Here is a 22954-nt window from a genome sequence, read left to right on the forward strand (position 1 = left end):
GCCTCCTGGCTGCGGGAGGGGCAGTGTGGCATGAAGAGGGAAGAGCCCCATGGGAGCAGAGGCGGGGCCACCACTGTTCCTTGAAAGGGTTCCAGAAAAGACTGACACCCCTTCCCACTCTGGTCACCTGCAGAGTTTGGCCGGCAGCCACGCAGAGAGCTCACGAAGCCTGCCTGGGACAAGGAGCTCCCTCCCCAGGCTGCCTGATCTATGCTTGGCCATCGTAGTAGAAAGTTTTCCTAAATTCACTAGAACTGTCTCTCTAGTTCTGCCCCTGGAGCCACACAGAACAAGCCCGCTCCCTTTGGACGTTGGAATGTGGGGAACAAGGCCCCTGTGGGTCCGCCCTTCTCCCGAAGAACAGGGCCCCCACCTCTCTTTCTCCTCCAGCTCCTTAGACAAAGCAGCAGTCTTGGAGAGCCGAGGCTGGTTTCGTTCTCTTTAACCTTTATTTTGAGCGTAAAGACATGAGCGCCAACGTTCCCATTGCCCCACGGTGGCCAGAGGGCGGAGTAGGAATGTCCCAACTGCAGGCTTGGGACCAGCAACAGTCTAGACAGTCTTCTCCCCCGTATCCTTTCAGAGAGTCGCTGGGGCAGGTGCCACTCTGTCCTGCAGCACCAAAGAGCTGGAGGGCTGAGCAGGGCCGTGGGGCTCGAGGGAATGTGCAAAAGTGAGAAGTCCCAGGCCGGGGTGGGGCCCGCCAGCCTGGGAGTGAGGGAGAGGGTGTGTGCCTGAGGCGGAAGTCCAGTCCAGGCCGCTTGGGGGGCGTTGTGGGTTTCCCAGGCAGGGGGCTGACTCCACGGGTGAGCCCTGCCTGCTCCGTGTTACCCAAGTTTGTAGGGGGGCCCCTCGGGCCCTTCACTCAGCCACGTCGATGGACAGCATGGCCTTGATTGCAGGGAACTTGTTGCAGGAGAAGTCGGCGAGCAGCTGCTTGGTTCCACTCCGGGTGGGAAAGATCTCAAAACGCACCCGGGACCGCTCCTTGGGGCGCAGAGTTGGCACGCTGGTGGGGAAGGGCACGGGTCAGTGTGGATGGGGAGGCGCCCCTGACCTCAGGCAAGGCGGGCTGTCTGTGGCCCTCCAGTCCTGTGCTGGTGAGGTGGCTCCCTCTGGCTGCCTCCCTGGGTCACGGGCCCCCGAGAACCCTGGCGTCCCTCAGCAGGGGACGGAGGGAGTTCTGTGATCTCCCCCACACGCTAAGGCCCGAGGACCAGCTCCGAGCTCTGGTGATCTTGACTTCCCGGGAGTTCAAGTCTGGCAAACCCCCAAACCAGAGGCGAATGTGCACCCCCACAAGCAGGTTCTCCCGGGGGCCATGGAGAGGCCCCCTCGGGCCCCCTCCCGCCATCCCACACTGGCCCCTCAGGCCCGGGACTCACTCAATCCGGAGGCTGCCCAGCAGCAGGCCGCTGCCCTCCACCATCAGCACGCAGTCTTTCACCGGCTCGTCCAGTGGGTTCGAGAAGAGCATCTGGACGTTCACGGGCTTCTGCACCCGGGCCTGGTCCAGCACCTACGGGGAGACAGGTTGACCGGGTCAGGGCCTGGCTGCTGAGTTCCCCTGCCGCTCAGTGAGAGCCCACTGGGCTGGGCGGGCAACTTGGGGATGGGGAGACATCCATGCAGGGGTTCCCGGGAAACTGCCGTCACACGCATGCTTTGGACGGGACGCCCAGGCTCGGAGGGAGAGGCGGCACATCGTAGGGGCTGAGAGCACTGTAGCTTCCCCGTGCCGGGCTCACGGGCCCCTCTTCCTGGTCATCCTGGGAAGGGCAGCCCCGCTTCCCAGGATGGCCGAGCTCCTGGTGGGCTGCTCAGAGGGCCGGGGGCTATTTCATCCTGAACTTAGCGACAGTACTTTCCTTGAGGCTCTGACTTACCGGTCCTGCTTCTTCCCTTCTAGTCTGGAAGCACTCTCCCTGGGAGACCCAAGCCTGCTCAGACAGCCCCCCAACACCCCCTCCTCTCCACAGCCCACAGCACTGGGTCCCCACCTCAACTCAGGCCACTCTCCTCTGATGACACCCCAGTCTATCGATGCCCTTTGAAACTTCTGGAGCCCAAAGCTTCCCTGCTCCTGCAGGGCTCCTGCACCCCACTGTCCTTGGTCAGAGGCTGGAGAAGCCTCGGTTTCCTGTCAGAAAAGCCACCTGGACTATTTGTTTGCTGTTGAAGAGAGAGCTGGGCTTCTGCCGAGAAACAGCCGTGACTGAGCAGACCACGTCATCGCTCTGGGCCTCAACTCCCTCATCTGAGAAAGGGGGGGATCGTCCCTCCCCGCCTTGCACGGAAGGAACCAAATGAGATTGTGGATGCAGAAGAAAACGTCTGGGAAATAGAACCCGAAACGGTGTGGCTGCTGGATTTCTTTTCTCCTTCTTTGGAGAATCACCTGCTGCTGGTGTGGTTTTTCTTTTCTTGCCGCTCATGCGCACGGCCACCGTTTGGCGGCCATGAAGCTTCGGTTCAGATCAATTCAACAACCAAGGGCTCTCTGGTTCCAGAAACTTCGCTCTTCTTACCAGGCCCTGGAATGTCTACCGATACTTGGTGCATACCATGATCTCCACCGTAATTCTTCCCACGGAACCCCCTCGCGGCTGTGACGTGATGTGAAGTGGGAAGCATAGTTTTACGCCATTGAGCCACAACAAGGCTACGTAAACAGGGCCGTAGTTTTCACATCGATATTCAGTTTGACATCTTCATGTAGTTGCTCTTCTTCCATCATTGCTGCTTCCCACCCTGGCCCACTGACCCCAATCTGTATATGCAGCTGAAAGAGAGGGTAAGAGCCACCAGGACCGTATGTCTGATCATCAGTGGTTCATGGGCCAACGGAAAGGACGTCACCCTTCGGAACAAAGTTCAGATTTCATGGTCCGATTCCACAATGGAACATCCTCAATGCCTGCTGCCAATAGTGTCACATAAGATCACGGGATTTCACCCCAATGATTATCTTGTCATACAGATTACCCTCGTGAGTTTAAAAATCTGTGCCCTGCTCCCAGGAAGCTATGCATTGATTCTTTCATCCAGACAAGAATGTGTGGATCCTCTGAAGGCTGAAGAAAAGGTGAGGTTGTGCTGGGAGGAAATTCACACAAAGGTGTCCAAAAGAAGAATGATCAGATGCCTTTTTTTTTAGAGGGTGGGGGAGGGGCCAAGGGTGAGGGAGAGAGAGCGTCATAAGCAGGTTCCACGGCCAGCATGGGGCCCAATATCACAGCCCCGAGATCATGATCTGAGCTGAAATCAAAAGTCAGGTGCTCAACCGACTGAGCCACCCAGGGGCCCTCAGATGCCTTTTTATTTTTTTTTTAAGATTTTCTTTATTTATGTGACAGAGAGAGAGACAGCCAGTGAGAGAGGGAACACAAGCAAGGGGAGTGGGAGAGGAAGAAGCAGGCTCATAGCGGAGCAGGGAGCCCGATGTGGGGCTCGACCCCAGGACTCTGGGATCACGCCCTGAGCCGAAGGCAGATGCCTAACGACTGAGCCACGCAGGCGCCCCTCAGATGCCTTTTTAAACGATTAAGTAAGAAAGTTCTTGGTGGCACGTTTTCAGCCTGTTTATATTCCGATTTCCTTTCTAAAGATATGATAGTCTCTTTAAAGACAGAGCTGACTTGATATGGAAATCCGAAAGATGTAGAGCAGAAATGCTGAATAAAAGATAAAGCTATAAGAATGTTTGAGGATAAAGGACTGTAATGGGAAAAAAAAAAAACCCTACTTTCCTTTAAGCACTGATCATTTTAACACGGAATGTTTTCCTAGCTGAACTGGCTGCTACCCGGTGTCACCTCCCAGCCAGAGCGGGGGCATCAGCCCTCGGCTGTCCATCATGTCTGCAGGGACCAGCCACAGTTCTTGGAAATGTCTTGGGAAGCAGGAGAGGCTTCGGCACACAGAGGACAAGCACGGACTGACAGTGAAGACTGGTGGGTGGGGCAGAATGCACGAGCTCTCGGCTCCAGTTATGATCATTTTATAAATTCTGATTAGCTTCTAAGATATTGTACCAGGGATGGCAGTGATGGGCCCAGAGCAGGGCCAGCGCCTCTCCTGGTGGAGCTGACAGTCTGGTAGGAGACCGAGACGAAACAAGTGCACGAGTAAAGGTATGACTTCAACTTGAACAAATGCCACAGAGTGAGAGGACAGAAGACTCTCAAGGGCGTGGAGCTGGAGACCACGCCTAATTTGGAGGGGCAGGGAGGGGGCACGTAAGGGAAAGGCTTCTCTGAGGACAGGACACCTGCAAGGGAAGTATTTTATTATCCCCATAACAGCGTAGGGGCACCTGAGACACAGAGATCAAGGTTTACTCAGTGTGGCTGTTGATTCACGGGGGTGATTCAACGGCTAAACTCCTGACCCTCTCTGCTTTCCCCCAGACTGCCAGTCCGCTCACTGGCTCCCCCTCTGAGGTGGGGAACCGATCCCCATTCTGAAGCACAGTCCAGACCAACCAGGACAGAGAAAGAACTCAGTCCCCGGCTGGCTGCCTGGGAGCGCGTGCCCTTGGTCTCTGCCCTCTGAGGTCAGGGATCCCTGCAGCTAGGGTGTAGCTCAGGGAGGGGTGGGACCAGGGCGGCCCCAATGATCTGGCTTCTCTAGAAATCTGGGGCTTGGAATGCTGGTGGCATTGTGATGGGACAGAAAAAGCAAGCATTGTCTAGGCAGCTGGGGCGGACAGTAAAGACAGCAGATGTGGGTGGACCCGACCCATGAGGCTCTCCCTGGGACCTCACAGGAAGATTCATCTCCTCTGCCCATCTGTCCGCCTGCCCTTGCCTGCCAGCACCTCGGCCCTCCAATCGCTGCTCTCTGGCTCTAGGCTGGGGGAAGTAAGGGTGGGTAGGTCCCAGGTAGGCTAGACAGGAAGGGATGGGCTTGGAGTCCGCACAAGTACTGGCCTGGTTCTGAGGAAGGAACAGAGTGGCCCCAGGGGTCTCAGTACACCTGCAAGCCCCGCCTTTCCTCCCATTCCCCCAGCCCCCCGCCACACTTGGGCTCCTGGGAAGGACCCTGGGAGGCTGGGAGCAAGTCACAGCCAAAAGCAAGACCTAAAAGTAGAGACAGAGACATCCTCATCCTCAACCAAGATGCTGTTGCTGGCTGTGATCACACCCAGACACCTGGAAGGGGCCCTGGGCTGGGAGTCCCAGGGCCTGAGGTCCAGCCCTGGCTCTGGCAGCGACGGCAGTTCCCTTCTCCTCTCTGGGCCTCAGTTTACTCATGTGTGAAGTGGCGGGTATGGGAGCACGAGAGCAGGCTCCTAAGAGTCCATGATTCTGCAACCCTGTGTTCTCGAATGTGGAGAGATGCAAGAGAACGGTGCCCAATTCTGATGCGCTCCACCAACATGGCGGGAGCGGGGCTGTGGGCTCCCCACGGGCAGGACCCTCCCCTTGTGACTCTTCTTGCTTCCTGCGCCTGGCAGAGCCCAGAACACAGCAGGTGCTCAGAGCTGAGCGGGCAAGGGAGCCGAGGAGTCCCTCCAGTGGCTTCTCAGCTGATGCCCCCAGTGCATTTGGGCCCAGAACCAAAGAAGCCTGTGGGCAGGTGTGCCATTTACCACAAGGAACAAGGACGTGGGCTGAGCGGGAACTCTGGCCAACCCATGTGGCAGAGGCTGGACCCGAGCCCTGTTCCTTGCCCCTCTCAGCAGGGAAGGAGTTTCCCTGTGGCTCGGGGGGGTGCCAGCAGGGCCGGGCTGGCCGAGGAGGCACCCCTTCAGCCCCCTTTACCTCCAGGGTCAGGTTGGGGTTGTCCAGGATGATGTCCCTTTCTACCAACACCTCGGCCTCGTCAGACACCTGGCACACAGCCGTGGTCCGGATCATGTTATCGGCCTTCAGGTACTTCTCATACTGAGCGTATGTGATCTTCACAGGGTGCTGTATTTCTGGAAGGAGAAGCCAGGGACGGCAGAGTGAGAGGGAGTGGGGTTGACTTCTGGAACCTTCAGAGCTGGGGCCAGGCCAAGGCGGCTTGACTGAGCCTAGTTCCCTGCCCGGCTCTGTGGGAAACCCGCCTCCGTTCTGTGCAGCATCCAGAGCAGGGGCCGGGGAGGCACGGGGCCTCTGGCTGGCTGGGCAGCTTCCCAGGAGAATGGGCTGGTAGGGACTGAAGCTTCCTCCCATCCTGGAAAATGTCAGAGGGCGGGAGAGAATACAAATGCTAACCGATTTCCTAAGGACGACGACAAAGAGTGATGAGGAAGGGAAGCCAGGGATTGGCTCCCTACGGCTCAGGATCCTCCCAGGCCAACTAAGAGCCTGGGATTCTGTTGTGACATCGCCCTGAGCCACCTCCCCACCTCTGGTCTCGCCTGCTTCCCAGTCACCCCCACACACCCGGCCGAAGCGGCTTCAGAAGGCTGCCGCCCACCCCAACATCACGCTCCTCTTCCCTGCCCTTCAGAAATTCTCCATGGAATGAAACATGAGAGACTATGGACTATGAGAAACAAACTGAGGGCTTCAGAGGGGAGGGGGGTGGGGGAATGGGATAGACCGGTGATGGGTAGTAAGGAGGGCACGTATTGCATGGTGCACTGGGTGTTATACACAACTAATGAATCATCGAGCCTTACATCGGAAACCGGGGATGTACTGTATGGTGACTAACATAATATAATAAAAAATCATTAAAAAAATAAAAAAAATTAAAATCTATATCTATATCTAAAAAAAAAAAAAAAAAGAAATTCTCCATGGCTCCTTACTGCCTCAGAAATGAAGTTCAGACCCCTGAATCAGGCCCTGCGTCCCTGAACCCTAACTCCCCTCTCCCTTGACAGAGTCCTCCATGTTTCCCATCGGTCCTTTGACAACACAGGCATGTGGTCACCTCCGTGCTGGGACACGCATGGTTTCCTCAAGTGGAAATGCCTTCCCCGGCCTCTGTCCCTTTACCTGCGCCTCCCAGGCCTCAGGGCCCCTCTCCCTCCTCTGCGGTCCAGCTCACTCCCATGTCTCTCTCGGTGGTCATGCTGGGTGGCTGGGGGAGCCCCGGCCCCCATGGGCTCATATGCTCTTTGAGGAGGAAGCTACCTTTGCTGCTCGCACTGGGGGAACGAGCCCGGCCAGCCCTGAATGGGCAGATGAACGTGCAGAATGGTTGAATTTTTTTTTCTTTTTTTTTTTTAACCCATTTTCCTCATGTGAACTATTTTTGGCCTGTAAGAATCACTCTTCCCTTGGGCTTTGAAGGTAGCTAGCAGCCCGGCAGTTGCTTCTGGCGTGGGGAAGATTTCTGCTCAAATTCCGCCAGAAGCCCGGTTGCTAGGGATGCTGCCTTCTGACAGGTGTGAAACATCTCAGTTTCCCTACAGACAGAGCTCTTTCAAGATGGGCTGTGTAATTAATCAGTTTTTATTTATGTGAAGCAAATAGCCACCCCACCCTTGTTAATCCGCTTTGTAAGGCTCAACTTTTCATAACAGCTTGGAGGATTTTGCCAATGTGGGCACACCTGCACGCGAACCCTCCCAGAGCGCCAGCCTTCCACTGCTTCTCCTCGCTCCCTTCCCAGTGGCCGTGAGTCTCTGTTCCTCCCAGATTCTCAGGCATCACTGCCCTCGGGAATCAGGAGACTCTCCACCTGGCAGCCGTGTGGGGAGGAACATCGGACAAGAGTTTAAGACCCTGCTGTACGTTGCAGCCCTTCTGGGTGGGGGGGTCAAACCTGAAAAGTGATTCACTGTGGGGTGGGGGTGGCAGGTGGGAGGGGTAGCAGAAATAGCATCTAGAAGATGAGGGAGGTGGGCCTGGATTTAGCATTAGGAACCCCAGGACCAACACCACGCGATCGCCACTTACTAGCTGTGACACTTCATCTCGTAATCACGTCACGATCTCTCCAAGCCTCAGTTTGTGCCTCTGTAAAAGGTGATACTGAAATCTGCCCTTTTTAGAAGGTCAAACGAGAGAGGGTCTAAGGAAGCACCTGCGTGCTGAGCGAAGTGGTATATACCTCTAAGGGCGATCGCCATGTCCCTCCTTCCTCCCCCTGGTGTGGAAGGATGCTGGTCGGTGCCACCCTGATTTGCACTGTTCCCCACGACAACTTCCAAAGCTTCAAAGCCCATGGCTTAACCACAGCGGCCACGTGTGGCTCCTCTCTTAGCTGAATCCGTTCCAACAGGAACTCTCCAACCCCAAAAGAACATCAGCCACCTTGCATTGGTGGCATCCCCCACAAACCACAGGACAAGTTACCTTCTTTGGGATCCAGGGATATTGTGATGGAGTCCTTCCACACCTCGTGTACCAGCGTGCCGTTGTAGACGATGGTCCAGGCGGTCATGTTCACAGTAACTGTCTTCATGTCGCTCGTCAGGTTTTTGAGCAAGAGGGCCATGTTGACTTCTTTGCCCACCTCCAATAGGCCAGTGACCTTGAACTTCCCCGAGATGCTGGGCTCCCTTTCCTCTCCTGCCAGGGGTCTTGCAGACGTGGCGCCAAAGGCCGCGTGGGGTTTAAGTTTCCCCAAAGCCTTTTGAAACACTTGTCTCTCCTGGCTGGAACCTGTGTGGTGGGAAAAGAGGGAAGCATCTCAGGGAGGGGGTGGCAGCCTGGCACTCGTTGGCTTTGCAACGATTCTGATCCAAGCAAGTGTCCTCGCCCTCTGGGTCTCTCCATTTCATTCTCCTTAATGCGAGGCTCACTGCCCAGCTGGTCCGTGCGGGTTCCCAGTCAGCTCTGCATTTCCAAACGAGCTGCAGGGAAAGCTTTATTAGCACCTGTACAAAATGACCGTATGGCCTGATAGTTGGTTCAGGCTAATTAAGTTAGATTTCTTCTTTCTTTTCTTCGTTTTATGTATTTCTTTATTTTTGGAGAAAAGGTCCCTGTGAGAACAAACAGCTCCTTTAAACATAAGCAACAAAAACTGAGTCGAAAAAAGGTTGGAATGCGTTCATAAGCAAAAAAGCAAAACAAAAAAAAAGTTATGATTTAGAATTGGCTTCGTTAAATTTTTTTTTTTCCCAAACCGCTTTTCCATGTTATTCTGCGTTATTTCTAAAGGTGCTTCGAGGTCAAAGAGTGGCTCTTCCGCCCTTACCAAAAAAGAACTTCCCATGGTTGGTTTGGTTCCATGTTATGACTGGTTTAAGTTGTTGAGAGACTTCAGGTTTTAAAGACACAAAGGCCAGATTTTCTGACTCTGACTCAGGTTGTGCGTGCTGCGGAATGTGATGGTATAAACGGCCCCCAGAGCGTGGCCATGGTGGACCCTCAAAGTCATGGCTCTTAGGCATTAAGGTGAGTAACCACTTCTAAGCCTCTGGGCCCTGGTGGCCACACGGTTCACATAAGGCCCCCTGCCTTGACCTGAAGACAGATCCACTGTTAGGAGAAGGTGTGTTGACTTTCCAGGAACGTGGGCAGACATACACAGAGAAGAATTACCATGTTTATATCTGCAGACCATACTTAGGGCCCCCACCTTCCCCAACCACTGTGAAATTTTTAAGACACCAGATAACTTATCACAAGCACTTTACAACTTGGTGAGGCCTTTCCCATAAGTTCCATGTCTGCCTGAGACCTCAGAGGCCAACTCATCCAAGCCCATCACGTTAGAAGTAAGATCCTAAGGATGAGAAGTGACTGGTCCAAGCAACTGCTCTAATTTGGGGGTTAGAGGCAGAGAGGGGGCATTCCCCAGGTGTCTACACCCATAGGCCCAGGTTCCCCCCCACAACATCCTACTGAAAAGGAGGCAGGCAGCCAGATTACCCAAGCTAGCTCCTGGTGGGCTGGGTTCTTTCTGGTGCCTTCCCATCCTGTGGCGGAGTTGTATGTCCACACCCAGGGCTGATGTCTGTGCAGGGAGCTGAGTCTTCTGTGCCCAGGAGACCTCAAAGCCAGCGTGTTTGCACAACGAGGCTCAGAGCCCAGATACCTATATAGGTCACCTGATGGGCTTACTCAAGACTAAGCTTCCTGCTACTGTTTACTCCTTTGGTGTTGCCATTGCACAAATGCTTAGCAACCGATTTTATGAGCTTTTCCTCCCTGGGGCCCTCGCAGACAAGCTGGCATCATTAGGTAAGGAGAACGGGGCAACAACAGGCAGGATGACCAGCTCTGCTGTCACGCAGAGAGAGGCTGGGGCATTGCCAAGAGTCCTGCCTGGAGTCACCTCCAACCTGGCCATGGCCTGGCCGCTCTCCATGGTTTAGGAGGTCTGGCTGGGACAGACAGAGCCCCTGAATATCAAGTTGTGACAGTAAGGGAAGGAACCCCACAGGACATGTAGCCAAGAAAGCGGTGAGCTTCAAAAGGCATCCTGGGAGGTCGTTATCCCAATGATGCTGCAGATGTCCCAGTGGATAAACCGCTACTATTTCAGAAGTCCTCACTCGGGGCTGGGTACCGCACTTGGCACTCTCCGCACACCAGCTCATCTACGTTCTACTGCAGACAGGCATTGCTACTCTCATTTTACAGGTGAGGAAGCAAGGGATCCGAGATCCTAAGACTCCGGCTTGAGGTCTCCTGGAGAGCACTGTAGGACTGGCGTTGACCTCCATCCCCTGATTATTTGTTCCCTGGCCCCTACCCTTGTTTCTTTATTGGGACAGTGTTGAAAATACTTCTCCTATATCTGTGAGGTTGGGGGGGCGGGGCCCCATCTGCCATGTCCCTCAGGGCCTCCCCAAAGCCGAGCATGGAGCGGGCACTTGGGTGGGTCTCAGTACGTGTGTATTGACCGAGAGAAGGGCTGTCTGACCGTAGCCATGGGAGGGCCTGCAGAGGCAGACTGGGGACCACCCTGAGGCCATCAGTCTCATGACCCTTGGCCCATGCCTCCAAATGTCCACCAGTACCACTACCCGCAGGGGTCATCCACCTGGACCTGGAGTCAGACCCCATCTCCTGAGCTCTTTCTGCAGCTTTTCTCTTTTGTGAACTGTGGCTGACACCAACAGACAGCAGTAGTGAGAGTTTTGGGGTTCACTTTGGGGTGTGCTCTGGGTGCCTTTAGGAGAGCACTTTGCTGGCCCCCTCAGAACCTGTGTTCTGTGAGGATCAACCCAAGTATCTATTTCCAAACATACTAGAAGGAGAGAGGGGACACGTTACCGAGTGACTGGCTTGCTAGAGCCAGTGTTCATTTACTCTTGGCTGTTTCTACAAATGGACGTCACCCTCACACGTGGAACTTTGTCACTCTGGAGGGTCCCCAGCGAGACAGGCTGCTGACTGACAGCAGCTTCCAAACTCGAGTAGCTAATATAATTTGCGGAGCTTTGTAGAAACGAGCCTTCCCCGTGACTCATCTGGGTGCTTCAGGCTTCTTGGGGGGCCTCTGATGCAGGCATAGCATGGGCCCACATCCTCAGGGTCTTCGTCCATTTCTTTGTTCAGATAGTGTTTCCTGCCTGCATTTCTTGGAGGCTAGGAGCGCAGGCTGACCGAGAAATTTCTCCTAGAGCCCTGGGCAGCCTCTCATAAGGGGCTGTGCTTCTCCCTGTGATGTCCAATCACAAGGCTGTCACCCCAGTTGTGGGAAAGGGACACAGCTGGAGAAGAGCTGGGCTGACAGCTGCTGGGCCCCACAGTAAAATTCCACCGGCACCGTAACTGCCTGTGACCGTTCCGTCCCCACCGTATATAGTCTGCCGAGCTGGGGGTCAGGTGCCAGGAAGCAGTCCTACCATTCAGGCAGAACGCACTGAGAACGCAGGAGGACTAAGAGGAATTTCCCCTTCTCCACCCTCAAAGCTGTCTTCCCCACCAGCACGCCCCGGGCGGCACAGCCCCACCAGTGCCCTTCCTACCTTCTGGATACTTGTACTTCTCCGTGATGTCCACGCGAGAGTTGCTGCCCACCGCCTTGGTGCTGATGTACCTTCCAATGCTGTGAGTGTCCGACGCATTCTGCTTCTGGGTGTTGTTGGAGGCATCGTAGATCCAGGTGATGCGGTCGGCGTTTACCTCGGCAAAGACGAAGGGCATGTCGAAGTCCAGGTTCACGTCGCCCTCTCGGACCGCAGCGACGGAAGCGGGGCCGCACTGGAACACCCCTGGTGGGGAGGAGCGGAGACTGCCTGCGTACGGAAGCCAGGCGCCACCGCCCACCCCAGGACCCGTCCCCTAGCAGCACCACGCCCCTCCCTCTCCCCCCAGCACGCCTCAGGCCTCGCTGCCTGCCCCCCTCATGTGGCACCCAGCACGGACCGTCCCGGGGTCTTACCCTGCTCAGAGTGCCCTTCTGCAGGACAGACCCTATCCTGCCCTCCGTGGGCACATGGTGGATGCTGACCCCCCGCCCTCGGGCTGTCTCCCTTCTACCTCTTGTGCTCGCGGCTGTCTCTATTCTACCCCCACAAATCATCCTTCCCAGCTCCTCACTCCCTATTCCTGGAAGAATTCCGTAAACCCGGCCCATAGGAGTCTTGCTCCTCTGAGCTCCCAAGCCCTGCCTATCACCTTCCTCTTCCAGCATTTGGCACAGGTAGGTCAGACAGACAGACAGAGATGTGGATAGATATGCAGATGTAGAAATAGATACAGAAGATAGAGTTTCATTCACGAAGTGCCCAGCTGAAAAAAAGCAAGGTGCCGCAGAATAGAGAGAAGGGGATTATTCTATTTGTGTTTACAAGACAAATAGACAAAAAGGACACCTTTGGGGCCCCTGGGTGGCTCAGTGGGTCAAGCATCCAACTCCTGATTTCAGCCCAGGTCATGATCTCGGGGTTGTGAGATTGAGCCTCATGTCAGGCTCTGTGCTGAGCATGGAGCCTGCTTAAGATTCTCCCTCTCCCCTGCTCCCTCTCTCTAAAAACAAAACAAAGCAAAACAAACCCCAAAAAAGCAAAACAAAAAAAATACATGTACTTATATGTCTGGAAGAATGACTTTCAACTTTTTTTTTTTTTAAACCACGATCTCTAGGTCGCCGCACATAGATGGTCCTGAGACAAAAGTTTTACAGGACAATACTTGTTCTTACTGTGTCCAATGCACCCTGATATTTTTTTCTTTTCCCAACATTTTTTCCTTTTCTCTCCCCCCACCATTCCATGCCATTCTGCTTCATTTCTTTCTTTTGTTTTTAAAAGATTTATTTTTAAGTAATTTCCACACCCTGTGTGGGGCTCAAACCTACAACCCCGAGATCAAGAGTCACACGCTCCACTGACTGAGCCAGCCGGGCGTCCCCGTTCGACTTCATTTCTTAAAATGATAGCCACAACCCACTAATGTGATTTTATAACCAATTAATGGGTCGCAGTGAAAAGTGTGAAATACAGAGTCCTGGAAAATATCTGGAAGTTTACCCCCCCCACCCCAAAACCAGTAATGCTCATTGCTTCTGGTGGAGGGGCTGGGTTAGGGGAGGGAGGTATGACTTCGTTTTTATTGTGGATCCTTTTAGAATGGTTTGGAATTTTTTAAATCATGTGCACATACTTCTTTTATAATTAATTTTTTTAAAAAGTAGGCTCCACACCCAGTGTGGAGCCCAATGCGGGGCTCGAGCTCATGGCCCTGAGATCAAGACCTGAGCTGAAATCAAAAGTCGAACGCTTCCTTGACTAAGCTACTCAGGTGCCCCATAATTTTTTTTTTTAAGTTTGAGAAAAATAATTCAAAACGAAGGTAGCAAACAAGATATGCCCTGGAGGTTATAAGAGGGTAAAGAAAACTTCCCGGAGAGTCTGGGACCCAAGCTGGGAAAGGAGTGGCCAGAAGTGGGAGCAGAAGCCCTGGGCACAGGGGCAGGGACAGGGCCAGACTGCAAGAAGAGTTTGGCTTGGCAGAGGGATGCTGTGGGTGGGATGGAGGCGCTGGGGTCATCATCACGGAGACCTCCAGCTGAGCTGGGGAACTAAATCCCCAGGCAACGGGGACCAAATGGTTTCCGTGCAGGAAGACAGAGGCATCTAGAGGCAGTGTGGGGAAATCCCCGTTGGCAGAGTTCGGCTTCTTTCCCTTGTTGCCTGGCACGTGCCAGGGCCACCACAGCAGTGACAACAGTCGTGTGGGCACAGGGAAGCCACTCGTTTGAAAAGCAGCCTGAGCTAGGCAAAATTAGGATGGGAAGCCTACTCTGAAAATAGTTTTGGTTTCATTCCACCGTGCCTTCCAGAGATGGGGAGCCCTCGGTGGCTTTCCTCTGCCGGTGTCCACCACTGTAAAGAATCGATGGCCAGGACAGAGAGCGAAACTCAGAGAAGGGGGTGGCCAGCGGGGCCAGGAGAGGGTTACCTTGGCTCCTCTCCTGGGGGGTGGCGTCCAGAACCTGCCATCCGTTGTACGAAGGGCCCAGGTCAGTCCGCACAAACCAGCCTTCATTCCAGACGTGGAAATTCCTGCAGACAGAACCACAGACTGCGGAGCTTGGCCAGGGCCACCCAGCAGGAGGTGACAAAATACCCCATCTCTGGCCGGACAGTGCCACATCCCCTCCTCACCAAGTAAGTCTACTCTGCCCCAGCTCTTGGGCTAAACCTGGCCGAGCACTGTCTCTCGCAAGTCCTCACAGCACTATGAAACAGTTACCGTTTTTCTGCTGATCTCATAAAAGGGGAAACTGAGGCCCAGAGAAGTTAAGCAGCTTATGATGGCAGAGTCAAAGTTTGGACCCAGGTATGCCTAACCCCCAAACCTGGGTCCTTGACCACGATGTTCTACTGAGGAGCAGAATGGCTCTAGGTGAGAGCCAGCCACCAAGCAGGCAAGCCCACACGGCTTTCTCGTGTGTGTCCTGCTGGGGTACACACCTGTGTCTCCTGTCGGCTGACAACGGATGGGGCTGCAGCGAAAGGGACAGCTCTGGCTAAGAGCCACAGCCTTCCATTAAACTTGCATATGCCAACCAGCGAAACAAACTGTAATTCTCTTTCCTGTATGTAAGCTCATAACAGATGGTCCCTTCTGCAGAGAACAATAAACTCCGAAACAAAACAAAACAAAAAAACAATACAACTACCAAACAGTGAACAAAACAGGACGATTTTGGAAGGGAGTCAGAACGTGGAGGAAGGAGCCAGCATGGGGCGAATTGCACTTTGGGTAACTTGGCCCTAAGGACAGGCCACAGTTGGGGTGAACAGCAGGGCAGTAAAAACTATAGCAGACAACCCACATTTTTTCTGACCTGAGGAGCCAAGAAACAGCCCGGGTCAACCAGGGCCACTGGAGCGTGAGGGGGAAGCTCTGGAAAGGAAGGACTCAGAGAAAGAAGATCCCAGATTAGTTCATAAACTCCGCCTGAGCCTCTGAGGGACTCTGACCATGCGTGTGTGCAGACAAGCAGTCTGGCTGACTGATAAAAAAAAGTGAGCGGAGATTTGAGTTGTTGCCAGCCACACGTGAGACGGGGCTCGCAGTCTGGGTCCACCCCAGAAAGGCTGCTGAACGAAACTAACAGAATCCCGACATACCCGATGCCCAGGATACAGACCCAGATGACTCAACAAAGAAGAACCAGAAAAACGGGATCTATCCTTCAAGGGAAAAGACAATCAACAGAGTAACCTTAAAAGAGTACAGATGCTGGGATTATTGGACAAGGACTTTAAAGCAGCTATTGTAACTCAGCTCAACGAAATAAAAGAAAATAGGGCAACAACAAGGGAAAAGAGAGGAACTCTAAGCAGAGCAAGAGAAAAGATGAAAAAAGAACCAAATGGAAATCTTCAACTAGAAAAAAAAGACCACTATCTTAAATGAAATAATTCAGTGGATGGGCTTAGAATCAAGAGGACAGAGGAAAAGGTCTGTAGGCTTGAAGATAGACCAGTAGAAATTGTCCAAGCTGAAGAAGAAAGAGAAAAATGATTGAAAGAAAAAAAATCAGTAAAATAGGGAACAACTTTTGTATAGACAGAGATTTACTGTAATTAATATTATAAAGTATTTACAAATCAGTAAGAACAACACAAAAAAGAACAAGTGAAACACACCAATAAACAACGATGGGCAGGCAGTTTTTATAAGAAATACCAGTGATCACTGAACATACGGAAACAGTTTTAATCCCACTACCACGAAAAGCAAATTAAAGTGACAAAGATACCACTACACTCATAAGATGACAAAGATGAAAGCCCAGGATGATACATGTGATTGTGTGATCCTCATTTCCAGGCATGGGAAGACAGGCACGGTCAGAGCCCACTGGTGGCGTGATATTTATGGAGGGCCATTTGGCAATGGGTATGAAAAACCTTTAAAAACCTACGTACCCACTAAGCCAGTATTTCCACTTCTAGGAATTTCTCCTATAAAATAATCCACATGAGTGGACGCAGGTATACGTGGAAAGATGTTCATGGTAGCATTGTTTGTAATAGCAAAAATAAAGGAGGAAAAATCCATCAGTGGGGAAATCGTCAGGAAACTGTGGCACAGCCTTGCAACAGAGTATCACAGAGCTGGCCGACACAATGAGCAAAATCAATTTCGCACTTACATGGGAAGAGGTCTAGAATATACCAAGTAAGAAATGGTGCAGGGTCCATGATTTTAACCACCAAATGACACTGTCTCTCTGAATTTTTATTTATTGACATAGAAAGCTATAAGAAATTATAAAACAGATTGTTTAACTTGATCCTATTTGGGTAATTAAACTTAACACACATACATCTAATGTGTGTGACTATAAACACAATAAAATGTCTGGGAGGATCTATCTCAAAATGTTATTCGTGTTTTCCTTTGGATTGTTACATTATTAATGACTCTTATTTATTTATTGTTAGTATTAGTTTTGAAGATTTACTTATTTGAGAGTGTGCAGGTGAGTGAGTAGGGGGAGGGGCAGAAGAAGAGACTCGAAGCAGACTCCCTGCTGAGCACGGAGCCAATTGTGGGTCTTGATCCCATGACCCGGAGGAGATCACGACCTGATGCTTAACCGACTGCGCCACCGAGGCGCCCCTACTTTTTATTATTTTATAATCGGGAAAAATCGTGTTTTCATTGTGCATGTTTGGAAGAGGCTTCCTGCGGGGGCAGATGGGATCTCTGTACAAAGGGGAGTTGTAACCCTACGGCTATTGGAGGAGCTGGAGGTGCCCCGTAAGTCCTTCAGGGAACCAGGGGAGATATCAAAAATCAGCTTCACAGCAAAGCAGAAGGGGACAAGGCCCTAAGAGGTGAACAGATGATTACGAATAATACCAACCAACGGTATGAATGGAGAAAAAGAACACTCTTACCGCGGCAATGAGACACGGGTCATCACAATCTTTCTGGAAGGCAACAGTCATAGCTGCCCTAAGCCTTTAAAATGCTCATTCCCTTTAACCCAGGACATACCGTTTCTAGGAATCTTTCTTACAGGACTAATCACAGACGTGTGCAGGATTGACATAGAAGAATGCCCATTACTGTGTGATGTGTAACAGCGAAAAGAAAGAAAATAAGTAATTTAGGGAACAATAATAGTGACAGTAGGAAAAGAAATAATGGTTTAGCCATACAAGGGAATACAATGCACTTAAAATCTTATTTTTGATGGTTATTTAACGACATAGGGAAAATGCTCAAAATATAGTGTTTTGGCAAAAACACGTGATTTAAAACTGCAAAGTTGGCTTCCAGGTGTGGGAAAAAGTAGGATGCAGCTATTACATACTCTGTTTTGTACCCATGCCTTGTAAAATGTATAATCCCGATTCCACAAATGACAACAACTGATAGAGAAAAGATTGGCTGGAAAACTATCAAATATTAAAAATATGTGAAAAATAGGATTACAGACCACTTTTACTTCTTTATCCTGAAATTTCCTATAATTGTGGGGGGGAAAAGCCATCATAAAAATGATCCCTAGTGCGGGTGCCTGGGTGGCTCAGTCGGTTAAGCATCAGACTCTTGATTTTGGCTCAGATTTCGGGGTCATGAGATGGAGCCCGATGTCAGGCTCTGCTCTGGGCATGAACCCTGCTTAAGATTCTCTCTCCCTCGCCCTCTGCCCCTCCCCCACAACCCCCCCCTGGTGCAAGCTCTCTCTCTTAAAAACTATCCCTAGGAAGACCCACAAAGTGTCTTTTTTAACGGGCCTTCACGATCAGTGAGAATTCGCCCAGGAGAAAGCAGGGAGTGTGGGAAGGTGATCAAGAGACAGGACCGGGATAAGAAAGCAGTTTCATGTTCCTCTGGTTCCTGGCAGAGAACGCTAGGGGAAGGTTGGTTGATAACAAAACTGGTAAGCAGCTGTGTTTTAATACTTACTTGCAAGGCGGGAATGTAAGATGGAGCAGATAACATCCTGGTCCCTCCCTCCTGTGGAAGCCAGTGCTTTACTCACAGTTATTCGGGATGCATGTGCCTTTCATATGTCCAAGGACGCCGCCATGGACATCCTGCTTGTTTCTGTTTGTGTGCTGTGCTCTCTCCCTCCTCCCACCTTTGGGCTCTCTTTCCGTCTTGAGGGGTTTCAGGAGGAGGAGCTCAAGAAAAAGACGCCTTGAGGCGTTTACTAAAAGATAGGGATTCCTCTATGTCCCTGAACCTAAGTCAATTCTGATGTACTTCTGGAAGTTTATAAGCCACTGCCCTAGAGACCGCCTCCGAGTTGTGCTTACCTTTGAATTCACGGGGTCAGGAGACCCTGTCTAGAAAGTGACCTTCACACCCCTACCCCTTCCCCTGGCAAGGCATTTGTCCTTCCAAATGCAATCCAGATGCTACCTCCTCCAAACAGTCTTTTCCTGACGTGCTGGCAGCCTGCCAACCATATGTCTGCACTATCTCTGCATCTTGCACGTAACTCAGTTATTTCGCTTTTTCTCCTCCATAATTGCCTGTCTTCTTATGCAGCTGTGAGCTCCTCTGGCACCATTCCTGCCTCTTCCCCCTCTTGGTGCCTAGTGCCCGGGGCAGGTCTGGCACACGGTACCTACTTAATCATGTTTTCTGGAGCCCGAGCCGCTCTTGGAGCTGGTTGCCTTGCTGCACGTCTGAGCGAGGTACGCTGGGGCGGCTGAGTGTTAGTGGGAGGCTGGGAGCCATGGGGAGATTGCACTGGGAGCCAGGAGCTCAGGCCGAGGTGTGGTTGCCAACAGCTCTTCCCCAGAACTGGGCCGCTCCACCTCCCTGTGACAGGGCAGGGCCATCTCCCCGTGCCTGCCATCTCAGAGCTACAGAAGGTCTCCAAGTAGAGTCAGGTCTGTGACTCTAGAAATTAGGGAATCAAGTCAAACGAATGAAGAAAACAAGCTAGAAATGTCAAGGTAAAGATAACCTGGGTCCTACTGTTCCACACCATTTGCTTACTGCTCAGTGACTGATCAAGCCCCAGGGTCCTCGTTTACAGCGGCTCAGAAGGGAACCTGTGGGGGCAGGACCGCAAAGCAGCCTGATTTCCAAGAAGCGAACACTCTAGAGGCTTGTGCCTCATAAGACAAACCACTGGCGTGAACAGAATGGTTAAGAAGAAAATGCACCCCAGTGGATTCAGTGAATGTAATTTAAAAAAGAAGATCTAGAAGAAATTGCTGAGGTCCCCTGATCTAGCCCTTCGTTTTACAGATGGGAAACTGAGGCACAAAAGAATTAAGGAACTTACATAAAGTCATACACTTATTTAGAGAGCCTAAATGTCTCTCTTATTTCTCTCTGGGGCTTCGTTTTCTCATTCTCATGAAATCAGCAGGTCCCTCCCCAAGATCCTTCCTGTCCTAAGACTAAGACTGACTTGGGAGAGTCCTGTTGGCAGGATCTGTGTTACACCCCTAGCTTGGACACGAATTCACAGCTTGACTTTGGGCAAGTCATTTCTCCTCACTGAGCCCATGAGGTAGCATTTAGTCTTACAGAAAGTGCCATCTGCCGCTGAGGTGTGAACCAAAGAGCCCAGCTTCTCCATTTGCATGGGCTGGACGGCACCCAACCTCACCACAGCTCTGGTTGGTGCCCAGCCAACCGGGAAAATCTCAAGGTAAGCAATGTTCGGTTGCTCAAGGTAACATTAATAGGGAATAATAACAACGTTCCCTGGCATCTCTCCAGTGCTTTATGGTTTACAAAGCTGCCTGGGTTCAAATCCCAGCTCCGCCATTTGCTGGCTGTGAGCCCTTGGGTGAGTGACTCTGTGCCTCAGTTTCCTAAAATGGGGTGATGATAATAGTGCCTCCCCCATTGTTTCTGAAGAGTAAGTCCCTGGTACACAGAAATTGCTCAGCAGACTATTAGCTGGTGCTGTTATTATCAAGAAATTTCAGAAGCTTAACCACACTCGATCCCTACTTTCTATTGTGCAAGGTTCTAAAAGCTTCCGAAATGTGCAAAACACAGAGATTCAGATCCAAGTGTTTCTGTCCAAACCCAAACGGTCCCTATAATAATAGGCTGGGAAAGGCACTCCAGGCAGAGAATGACTCGTGATTTATCTCCCCCTGGGTGGCATCTATGCAGAAGGGACTATAGAGGTCCCTTGGGAAGGGTAGCTCTCATACAAAGAGGAGGGTGAGAATCAAAAAAATTAAAGCCAGTAAGAGACTTAAGTGAACACCTAGTCCTGGACCAACCCTTGTATTTCACTGATGGAGAAACTTGGAGCCAGAAAGATGAGGTGGCTTACACAAGCCCCAGAGCAAGACGGTAGTGGGGCTGGAACCAGGACTCAGGACTCCCTGTCCTCATTCCATCCAGGGCTGGTTCTCCAGCTGCAGCTGACTGGCAGCTGGTCGGGTAGGGACCACTGGTGGCCATTGTTCTCACCAGAAAGGCTGGTGGGGGTGGTGAGAGGGTAAGGGAGGAGGAGACCCCCAGCAAAAATCAGAGCTTTGGGGCCTGACACCCTCCAATGAGGCCAAAAGAAAAAAAAAATGACAGTGGAGACACTGCAGACTGTCTCCACGGGTCCATACTTGTCCTAAGATAATTATATTTGAAATGAATTATAAAGCTAATGCGGGGTGGTAGTGTAAACCAGTAACCAAGAGATCTGGGTCCTAATTCCAAATTCAGCTTAAAAGCCCCACATTTCTGCTCCCAGGAAGCCTTCCTTGGCGACTCCTTCCCTGCGTGCCCACGGGGCTTACTGTCTGATTCACCGCCCTGGTTGCTAACAGCCTTGACTAATGGCTTCCCCATTCCCCAGCTTCCAACAGCACCAGATGCTTTCGGTTGAGGATTGACTCTCCAGCTTTCTGGTCCCTCTGCGGATCCTAGCACAGAGGATAATGCCAGAAGGGTTACGCCCAAAGGGACCTCCCTTCCCCAATGTTGTTGGACCAATCATCTCTTGCGAAGGAAACCAAGGCCAGGCATTGCCCCAGCGGTGAAAACAGGTTGCAGTGGGATTCGGGACAAACAACAGAAGAAAAAACCAGGGAGGAGAAAAAAAAAAAACTCATTTATGAGTACCTGGGAAACAACATTTTGCTGACGCGGCAACGTCATTAGAAAGTTGTATGTGTGTAGATCAGGAAAGGACATCCTGAAACAAGCCTTCTCTTCCTCGTTACACCCTAGTAGCCACGTGGCCTTGGGTGGATCACGTAAGCTCTTACTCTCCTTCAGAGGTGAGGGATATTTATCTTAATTCCGGTGCTGGTGTTGGGATTGTTGTTGCCTTGTTTTAACAACTTTTTCCATTTGTATTTCTTTTCCTTTGACTTTATTCAATTGGTTACGCTAAGCACATTTCAGAAAAATTGGACATCCGTATTCTGGAAGTATTAAGTAATAGGAACTATCTTATACAGAGCATTTCAGAATTGAACGTCTGGAAATCAGATGGTATCTGCTATCAGGTTATTTAGCCCTATATGCATATGAGTGAGTGTGTGTGTGTGCGTGTGTGTGTGTGTGTGTGTGTGAGGGAGTATCCTTGGAAATGGATTTAAAACAATAGATTGTTGACATAGGCATGTAGTTCTTTGCATATATAGGCACATAGGTATCTACGTACATGTAGATATAATCATTTTCAGTTACCACTTGGTAATAACTTGGCATATACTATGATCTCAAATAGCTGTAATAATATTTAACTTATGTATATATACTACTATATGAAGTGATAGATACACTTCTGTAAGTTTCATACAACTGACTTCCAGGTGCCACCCATTAGACATTACATACATATATGTGTATAAAGATATATGTGCACCTGTCATATTTATGGTTAGAAATATATATGTTCAACTACATGTACATATGTATATGTATATACATATATATGTTCAATATATATGTTCAATATGTTCAATTATGGTCAAAACTTCTTATTTTCACTCGAAATCCAGAATATACTGCCTTATTATTCTATCAATCAAGGTGCATGAAAAGTACACAGGCGTAAGAGAAAATGCCCTGCTTTCCTTTAAGCAAGACTATAAGTCATATGGGTTGCCTGAAACAAGAGAAATTCATATTTGGTACTGGAAAATCAAGAGTTTCTACAGTCGCTTAGGGGCTAGCGGACCCGATAAATTCAGGGCACTGGCGCAGAGCCGGTGAGCCACTACTCCCGCTGGTATGGGACCCTTCATCTGAAGGGAGACAGTGGACTCTCGGACTTCGCAGAGCCCTGGGAAGCGTTGTTTGGGATCTTACTAGAGATCTCATCGGCACTGCCAACACTCCCATTCTAAAGCTTGTGCTCCTGTGTTACTTGCCTCCCAGCTTCTGTTTGGAGCCGGGTCCCGGGACGCGGGGGATGGGCGGGTCTCGGTAAGAAGCCGATCAGGTTTGGTGTTCAGAAAGGGTCAGCTACTCACCACACGCTGTCACTGCCTTTTTCTATGGGGTTCCCATAGGGGTCGTAGTACACGTCCACACTGAGGTTCCGGTCTGTGTCATGAGCGGAGTTGAAGTTGGTGACCACTCGGGAGGGAATCCCGAAACATCTCAGCACTGCAAGTCAAGGAGCAGTATGAGGACCCAGGCTGCAGTGGAAATGGCACCTTGGACCCTGCCCCCCAGGGTTGCCCACCAACCCCGAGTAC

The 22954-nt window shown here is 51.3% G+C and overlaps 1 protein-coding gene across 1 annotated transcript in view; it reads right to left on the reverse strand.

Annotated features, from left to right (window-relative positions):
• Window positions 1-430: 430 nt before the first annotated feature.
• Window positions 431-22954, reverse strand: part of TGM3 (transglutaminase 3) — a 39006-nt gene continuing 16482 nt past the window's right edge. The window contains exons 8-14 of the mRNA XM_008703422.2: window positions 22727-22862; window positions 14250-14353; window positions 11813-12058; window positions 8241-8549; window positions 5766-5923; window positions 1386-1519; window positions 431-1009 (exon numbers count right to left, since the gene is read on the reverse strand). Of these exons, the coding sequence (XP_008701644.2) occupies window positions 862-1009; window positions 1386-1519; window positions 5766-5923; window positions 8241-8549; window positions 11813-12058; window positions 14250-14353; window positions 22727-22862 (1235 nt within the window). The 3' untranslated portion in view covers window positions 431-861. The remainder of the gene's footprint in view (window positions 1010-1385; window positions 1520-5765; window positions 5924-8240; window positions 8550-11812; window positions 12059-14249; window positions 14354-22726; window positions 22863-22954) is intronic.

This window comes from Ursus maritimus, unplaced genomic scaffold (assembly GCF_017311325.1).
Source record: "Ursus maritimus isolate PB19 unplaced genomic scaffold, ASM1731132v1 scaffold_22, whole genome shotgun sequence".
NCBI classification, from domain to species: Eukaryota; Metazoa; Chordata; class Mammalia; order Carnivora; family Ursidae; genus Ursus; species Ursus maritimus.